Below are 9,173 nucleotides of genomic sequence, written 5' to 3'. Positions count from 1 at the left end.
TTTTTTTTTTTTTTTCTTCTTTTTTTCCACCTCTATATCAGCGTAACATTTTTATATTTCCTTCTTTTATAAAAAAGCATAAATTATTTTTTCGCCTTATCCGGGCAGTTCCCCTTTTTCGTTGAGTGTTTTTTTTTTTATTCCTTGGAGGGAGAGCAACGATCGAGTGGTTAAGCAAGTAGAAAGATTTGTTCAAGATTTTGCGCAAACAGATCAGCATTAATTTCCTTCCTTTTGGCGCATGCTCCTTTCTGCAACATCGCAAACTTGTGTGCCCTCTTTTTTTTGCGTTTAACTTTTTTCTTTTCTTTCTTTCTTTTTGCGAATCGAAGCCGATTGCTTGAGCATACACAACAGTCAGGTGAGGAACTGATACGGCTATATGTGAACCACACTGAAGGGGTGCTTGTCTCTTCTTTTTTATAGGAGCACAAATTGGTAATCCCGCCGGGGATATATATGTTTGCTCGTGTCCCTATTTCTTCGGTCCTTATTTATGCGGTCCTCATGCCCACGGTTGCAACACCATTTGAATCGACCACCACGAACCGCTCAGTGAATCAACCACCGCGAGCCGCTCAGTGAATCCCCCACTCTGCTTTCAACCGTTTGGGACGACACCTCCAGAGGGGCGAACAAAAAAAGATGAGAATAATTAGGAGCCGCTCCGTTCTGCTCCGTGCCGCGTCTTTACGTATTATTTCGGCACCGCATCTTCTGTGGACACTCTTTTAAGTGGCTCTTGCAGCCTGACTCTCCGTCTGCCCATTTGTAGAAATTTGTCTAACCAGGGGTTTAGCTAAAATTTTTGTTCTTCATGGCCCCTTGAAAATAACACATTTGGAGTGGGATTAAAAAGGTACGTGTAGGATTTGCCTCGAATTCAAGCGGCCAGTTACCGCAGATCTCCGTGGGTGGCACGTCGGAGCAGCGAATCCTCCCTGCTGAGGAAAATCATACATATTGAACCGCGGAAGTAGGTATAAACAGCTCTGCCTGTGAAGAAGCCCCCAAAGAGAAAAAAAAAAAAAAAAAAAGAAACAATAAAGAAACAATAAAGCAGCCTGCCAACCATTTGGACACCACAGCAAGCTACCCAAGTCGACAAAATGAGGCAGAAGAAAACGCTCAAGGTGAGCATCCACGAAATTGAAAAATACTGCCCCTTCGTGAAAAACATACAACTCTTTTACAATGCCAATGAGGGCAAAAGGGAAGACAAGCAAGGAACAGACAAGCACAACACAGAGAAACACAGCAAAGACAAGCACAACAAAAACAATGTGGTCCTATCAGTCATGTCGAATCTATGCCCAGTGGCAAAGGCCATAAACGAAAAGCGCCTAATCATAATAGACAACAAATCGAAGATAAGTATTTTTAAAATTCTCAGAAAGTCGAACATCCTATCGAGGCAACTGGTGGATTCCTTGGCCGCTCGAAGTGGGACAATACAAGTAGAAGCGGAACAGGCGGAAGGGACGGATCAGCAAAGGGGCAAGACGATGACAGGAGTGAGGAAAACACTTGCTGGTGAGTATAGCCTGACCGGTGATGCTCAGACAACGGAAGACACCCTTTGTGGAGAATGCTCGTGTAAGAGGTGGAGACAACCCAACAGCGGCACCCACAGCAACACCCACGACATCACCCGCCGCAACACATACACCACCATTCCTAGGGTAGTTGAAAATAAGCCCAGTGACTCATTAACTTGGACTAATGAAAGCTACAACCTATTCCAAAAACAGTGCACAAAAGAGCTGAAGAAACTTCTAGAGAAACTCCATTTAGACAAACGATACAGAGTGTTTACCATCCTAAACAAATGCAGGAAGTATTATCCAAATGTGCATATAGAAAATGACAAATTATTGCTCCCAATTTTTTTTGATTTTTTTCAAAATTTTGGCTACAAGCCCTGTGTTGGGAATAGTGCGTGCAGAATTGGGGGCGATTATGGTGCCGTCCCGGATGGATTAAGAAGCGCCCCCTCCAGGAAGGAAAACAATCATGGGCGGAATCCTTGCAATGCGCGCACATCGCCTATCAAGACAACCAACGAGAAAACCGTCGTGTGGTGCTCCAACGATTATCTATGCCTTTCGAATAACCAACAAGTGATTGACGTCGGAATCGAGACGCTGAAAAAAATTGGGAACAGCAGTGGAGGAACACGGAACATCTCAGGTAGTCTACTAAATCATAGTCACTTGGAATATATTTTGGCTAAATGGTTTAATAAAGAGAGTGCCTTATTATTTACCTCGGGGTATATAGCAAATGTGGGTGCATTAGAAACTTTGGGGAAATTGCTAAATGTTGTGTTCGTATCGGACCAAATGAATCATGCATCTATAATCAATGGAATCAGAGAATCGAGATGTGAAAAAATTATATTCAAACATAACGATATGCTAGATCTAGAAAAGGTTCTAAAAAAACTAAGAACAGATAAAGAATATCAAAATAGAAAAATCATGATTGTCTTTGAATCCATTTATAGTATGTCTGGCAATATTTCCAACATTCCACATATTGTTCATCTAGCCAAAAAATATAATGCACTTACCTATGTTGATGAGGTTCATGCAGTGGGATTGTATGGCAAAACGGGTTCTGGATATTCAGAAGAATTAAATCTATGTGATCACATTGATATAATTAATGGTACTTTATCAAAAGCGATAGGTTCCTTGGGTGGGTTCATCTGTGCGAACAAGTATTATATTGACGTCATTAGGTCCTACTCGCCCCATTTTATTTTCACCACGTCCTTGACGCCTGTTAATATTAACACCTCTGCGGAGGCTATTCACATAATTCAGAGCGACATAAATCTGCGAAATAAATTTCGACAAGTTGTCCAAAAGACAAAGGAAAGTTTGGAGCGACACGGGATACACATTATTAAGAACAACTCCCATATCGTCGTCGCCTTGATTAATTGTGCTGAGAAGTGCAAGCAAATTTGTGACGAGCTGCTGACGGAACATAATATATACCTGCAGCCGATTAATTACCCTACCGTTTCGAGGTAAGCAGGGAGAGTGGCGTCGCCTTTACGGAGTCATGTGCTGGCACCCATCGTTTACACCGAGTCTTCACACCCAGTGTTTACTCTCAGCGTATGTACGACTTGTGCGTTCACTTGTTCGCTTCCTTCCCCATTTGCTGCCTCCCATTTTCTGCCCCCCACCTGCCACTCCTCAGGGGATCGGAAAGAATCCGAATCACGCCCTCGCCATACCACACAGATGAGCACATTGAAAAACTGGCGCGTAGCCTTTACCGGCTCTTCAAAAAGTACCAAGTAAATATGTTTGATGGGAAGAACAGTCAGGCGCAAATCAAGCTATAGTGCTAGGCGGAGCGGGTCCTCCCCTCCCCCCACTTCCTTCTTGTCTGACTTGTCCACGAGAAGGTGATGCATCTCCTGGCACATGTGTGTGTATACATATATATAGACATACATAAGCAGATACAGATGCATGTGCAACTTTTTTTTTCGACCTGTTCACCCATTTGGCAAAATGCGATCGCGCAGAGGACTGCCAAATCGGATCTGAAACTTTTCGAAAGCCGCACTATTTCACACTGCGTTATATTTTCCCACCATTTGGTTTACACCCCCTGCATCCATCACATATATGTGTGCACACTTCGGTCTGGAAGGCACAATTTTTCGCTGACCCGAACCTTTCCAACGTGCATATGATGCAGAGGCCAACTAGAGGGTCGACGGTGGGAACAGGGGAGCTACAAAAATGAGGCACTTTCTAACGCGGCTACACAAGAAGTATGGGATCACAGAGGTGTACCCACCGATTTGTTCACATTCATAGGATCCCCTTGCCCCACCGTGAGGGGAGTTATGTTAATCCTTCACACGACAGTAGCTGCATAATTGGAGGACCACGGTGTGCAATTCTGCCAAATGGGTAATATTTGCCAACTTGCTTCCACATTTTTAGACCATCTTTGCATTTGCGGCTATCAGCGCGCACATTACAGTTCGTGGAAACCTGTATCTTTACGGAATGGAAGTTTCCATCGGTCTGTACCCTAATCAACAGGGATCCTTTTTTTAAGGCGCGATTTGTTCGGGGCGTGCATCAACGGACGAAACGGGTTGGGCACAGGTTGTAAGAAAATTAGATCCATTTGGAAGAAGTAAAAAAAAAAAAAGAAAATACGATGTGAACTAGTCATAGACATTGCGATCGTATGCATGTGCTCATGAGTGACACATTGGAGATGTCCCCTTATATGTGTCCATTTGTTTGAACGATGAATGCAGTTAGAAACGCACGATTGAAAGAGTCAGAATTAGTGAGAAAAAATACACATAAACGATAATATTCTACGTGTGAAGGCTTCTCATTTCTGCTTCGTGAACTTACAAAATGTTATCTTTCCATTATTTACCTTCTTCGAACTGCATTTGTACACATCAGTTACCTGGGCGAATAGCCATTTTTCTTTTTTTTTTTTAAAACGTTTAGCACGAGCAGAATGAAGACAGACAATTTTGTTAACAAGTCTCGACTGGGTAGCAACGTAAAAACGGATTGGAGAAAAATGGAAAGGTGAAAGTACCTCGAAATTTTAGCGTAACTAAAGTTTTGCATTTTCCAAAATGTTCACTCTGTAATGGCTTCGAAATTTTCTCTGTTACCATATGGGCTTTACATTTCACTAGCCATTTTAAAAAAATAAAAAAAATCCCATTCAGGTAAATCTAACCAGAATGTTAAAATCGCTTTATTGCTACCAGACGTATGGCTTTTCTCACGTGGTGATCGCAATACATGTTTAACTATTCTTTGCAACAAGTGTACTTGTGCCCTTTCATGTAACATTTAGGTACATATTCGCCTGAACGGTCAGGCGATTTTTCACTTTTCCATGTACTTATTACGTGTACAATTTGGGAAAAAAAAATCTACCTTTTTAAAAGCGAACTTCCTTTTGTCAGGGAAACAAAAAAATTATCACCATAAGAAAAAGTGCCACTTAACTGTATCGTATGATTCCAAGACATCGCTGGGTTGCTGGGAAGAACAAAAAATGTTTAAGTTCACGATGGCAAAAGGTATGAGCGAAGAAGGTAAATGCACAAAGTATAAAATAATTTCGCCATACCTCTTTTGCTCGCTTAATGTTCGTTCACCTGCCGCTTATTAATTTTTCCTTTTCGCCATAGCGCCGCTAATATTTGCTTCCCATAATCCTCTGCTCGTGCACCCTGCCACTGACGCGCGAATTGTCACAATTTGGAACCCCGGACGTATGTATATGGGCAAGTTAATTATATCCAATGTACTCTCATTTACACAGGCATATTGCACAATACGCGGTTAGTGAAAAGGGTACAAATGAGCAGAAAATTAGTTCCTCCTGGGAAAAAACGAAAAAAAGTAATTTTTCCAAGTTGGGGGGAAAAGGCGAAATATAAGGTAAAAGAAGCGTGAACAAACTTAAAGGTAAGGAAACGTAAAGAAAGCAAAAACCAAACGAAAGGACGGCAAGGAATTGCAATACACACCCCTGCGCCTTCAAGGGGACACAAAAGAAACGTTAAATATTCGCACGGGCGCTCCACGCGACGCAACGCATATGTGCGCGCAATTGTACACTTAATTACACGTGTAAATATACACTTAAGTGTACACTTAAATACTTCGAAACAAGGAAAACAAATTGAAAAAAAAAGCAAAAGCAAAACAAAATCGGCAATCACAGTTCAATTGCATTTACCCAGTTTAAATTTTAAGATCCATAACTGTTAATTCACGATTTTTACATCAAGCGTTTGCTACACTTTCGTTGCATGCTTGCCACATTTACGTCACACGTGTTCGGCACATTTATGTTGCACGTTTGGGACATTTTTTCCCCTGTTATTTAATTTTTCTTTATCCCTTTTTCGTTTTTGCTCTTTTTTTTCTTCGAAACGCGGGTAAATTTGAACATTTTTTTTTTTAATACGTATACATGTTACACTCCTGAAGCAGAAATATGTATATATATATTTTTTTTTTTCTTCCTAGTAAATTATCGTTGTGTTTGCGCGTATAATATATGCAGTCACCCGTACGCTAATACCAGTTAATAAAGCATTCATCCATCCCACAAACCATTCAACAAACCACCAACAAACCACCGACAATCCATTCAACCAACCATCCAACAGACCAGCCAACCACAACCAGCCAGTTTTTTTTTTTTTTTTTTTCACCTGAATGTTCATATTTTTGCGAAATTGTTTTTTTTTTCATGCTCAAGCGATAAATGGGAAAGTATTTAATTTCCTTTTTTTTTTTTTTTCTTCTTTGCTTTTTTTTTTGCTGAATGTCAACTTAAGCGAAATGCAATTTATGTGAAATGCAATTTCTGCAAAATTCAAATTAGCGCATAAAATTTATTCATTATCTTATCACTTGTTATTGGAACGAATTTTTATTGTGTTACCATTTGCACGAGAAAACATCAGTAAAGCAAAGTATACGTATACGCGCACGCTCCTACGTACACACACACACACGCCAGCGCGCTTATTTGCCTGTACCCCTTTATTCCCTTATACGACAGATCACTGGTGCGCCCAGTTTTATCCTAAAAAAAAGAAAAAAAATAAACCTCTTTACGCCTTTCCCTTTTCAAACCTTCTTAACAAAATGGGTGATGAGGAAGTTCAAGCTTTAGTTGTCGACAACGGCTCAGGTAATGTAAAGGCTGGAGTTGCAGGAGATGACGCACCCCGTTCAGTTTTCCCAAGTATAGTTGGTAGGCCAAAGAATCCAGGAATTATGGTGGGCATGGAAGAGAAAGATGCATTTGTTGGTGATGAAGCACAAACGAAAAGAGGTATTTTGACTTTAAAATATCCGATAGAACATGGGATAGTGACAAATTGGGATGATATGGAAAAGATATGGCACCACACTTTTTACAATGAATTGAGAGCTGCACCAGAAGAACACCCAGTGTTATTAACAGAAGCCCCCTTAAACCCAAAAGGAAATCGTGAAAGGATGACCCAAATTATGTTCGAGTCATTTAACGTACCAGCAATGTATGTAGCCATCCAAGCAGTGTTATCTCTGTATTCCTCCGGTCGTACAACGGGTATCGTCCTTGATAGTGGTGATGGAGTTTCCCACACGGTGCCTATTTATGAAGGATATGCATTACCACATGCCATTATGAGATTGGATTTAGCAGGAAGGGATTTAACCGAATACTTAATGAAGATTCTTCACGAGAGAGGATATGGATTTTCTACCTCTGCAGAAAAGGAAATTGTTAGAGACATTAAGGAGAAGTTATGTTACATTGCCTTAAATTTTGATGAAGAAATGAAGACCTCCGAACAGAGTAGTGATATAGAGAAATCCTACGAATTACCCGATGGAAATATAATCACTGTTGGAAATGAAAGGTTTAGATGTCCAGAGGCCCTTTTCCAGCCATCCTTCCTGGGAAAAGAAGCAGCAGGAATTCACACCACCACGTTTAACTCGATTAAAAAATGCGATGTTGATATTCGTAAAGATTTGTATGGAAATATTGTCTTGTCCGGTGGTACAACCATGTATGAGGGCATTGGGGAGAGACTTACCAGGGACATCACCACCTTGGCTCCGTCCACAATGAAGATTAAAGTGGTGGCTCCCCCCGAGAGGAAGTACTCCGTGTGGATCGGCGGGTCCATCCTGTCGTCGCTGTCCACCTTCCAGCAGATGTGGATCACCAAGGAGGAGTACGACGAGTCGGGTCCCAGCATCGTCCACAGGAAATGTTTCTGAGCGGCGTGGCCGTGTTGGAAGCGAAGGAGGAGGCAGATAAAATGGGCAAAACTGGTCAAATGAAAGGACGGTGAATAAGACAAGCAGAGCAAAACTGAGAAAAGAGGAAGCCCGCAACTACCCAGCAGTTCCAACGATACGTAAGCGTCCCGTATATTCACGTATACAACTATGTTCGTAGGCACACGCGGTTGTGTTTATTTATTTATTTTTTTCGGTTTATGTGCCCCAGGCCCACCACAGTAGTACCCCATTGGTGCCTGGTTCAACCCCCTTGATAAAAAGAATAAAATAAAATAACAGAGAAAAAAAAAAAAAAAAAAACGGCATCTCCTCCCCTTCTATTCACCCTTTTTCATCTCACTTTTGCGTGTATCATCGCCCAACTGTTTTCCTGGGGCGTGGTGCGTTGCTTGCGTGAATTGCGCGCCTTTTCACTCCTCCCCCTCCCCTTGTGTGTGTGTTTATGCGTGCATAGACACGTGTGCACAAGTGTGTATATACCCCAGCATATGTCCATGTGCAGCTGCGTATATACCTGCGCACAAGTGTATGCATTTTTTTCCCTTTCCCCCTTCCCCATTTCTTGTTGTCCATGTATATATGTGTATATACACGTGCAACCACGTTCGTATATCCAGTGAAGCAGAATTGTAAAAAAAAAAAAAAAGAAAGAAAGAAAAAAGAGGCAACCGCGCAGTTTTTCTCCCCTGTGTGCAATTTCCGCCCCCTTATTGCCCACCCCTTAATATTTCATACCAGCCTGTTTTCTTACGTATGGACGTACAGGTGGAGAATCATCCATTGTTTGCAACAATTAAAAAACTGTAAAAATGAAATGTACAAAGTTGTAAATGTGGATGCGTTTGTGGCCATCTGCGCATGATGCATGAGAAGCAAAGAGTAGAAGGTGCGGCCAATCGAAGGAGCTACAATTGGGATGACCAAAACCCCAATCCCCTTCTGGGCTGTTCACCGTGATAGAGGTTTTTTTTTTGGGGCACATAAAACTTGTGCATTACGTTGACTGCAGAGAAGTGAACGTTAGCAAAATTCGGGAAGGAAATGTATAGAAAAATAAACTGGTTTTTCTGTTTAAAGCGGAAAGGGGGGATAGAATCCCTATTCGAAGAAGGGGTCGGTCGTCTCCCCAATGTGGGTGGCTAGCCCTTAAAAATTGAGCATTTCTTTTGGGGGATCTAATTACCGTTCAGGGGCCAGCCCTGTTTGCGCTTAGCATATCGCAGTTAGCAATTGTGCCTATATATGTGTGTGTGTTCTTGGGTGGGGTGTGTCTTCAGAATGAGTATTAAAGAGTGGAGTAATTTAATTTAAAAAAGGGTAGCAAAGAGGAATGTCAAA

General features: G+C 41.6%; 2 protein-coding genes across 2 annotated transcripts; both read left to right on the top strand.

Moving 5' to 3' along the window:
- Positions 1–1,109: 1,109 nt before the first annotated feature.
- Positions 1,110–3,361, top strand: C922_04723 (5-aminolevulinate synthase; the record flags this gene model as incomplete). The annotated part of the gene is made up of 2 exons (XM_008820302.1): positions 1,110–3,037; positions 3,214–3,361. The coding sequence occupies 2 exons, from the start codon at positions 1,110–1,112 to the stop codon at positions 3,359–3,361; spliced, it is 2,076 nt and encodes a 691-aa protein (XP_008818524.1).
- A 3,319-nt stretch (positions 3,362–6,680) lies between these two features.
- On the top strand, positions 6,681–7,811 carry C922_04722 (actin-1; the record flags this gene model as incomplete). Its single annotated transcript, XM_008820301.1, has 1 exon — positions 6,681–7,811. The coding sequence occupies one exon, from the start codon at positions 6,681–6,683 to the stop codon at positions 7,809–7,811; it is 1,131 nt and encodes a 376-aa protein (XP_008818523.1).
- Positions 7,812–9,173: the final 1,362 nt, after the last annotated feature.

Source organism: Plasmodium inui (assembly GCF_000524495.1).
Source record: "Plasmodium inui San Antonio 1 unplaced genomic scaffold supercont1.28, whole genome shotgun sequence".
Classification (NCBI taxonomy): domain Eukaryota; phylum Apicomplexa; class Aconoidasida; order Haemosporida; family Plasmodiidae; genus Plasmodium; species Plasmodium inui.
The sequence above is the reverse complement of the archived record's forward strand: the minus strand, read 5'-3'. Positions and strand labels throughout refer to the sequence as shown.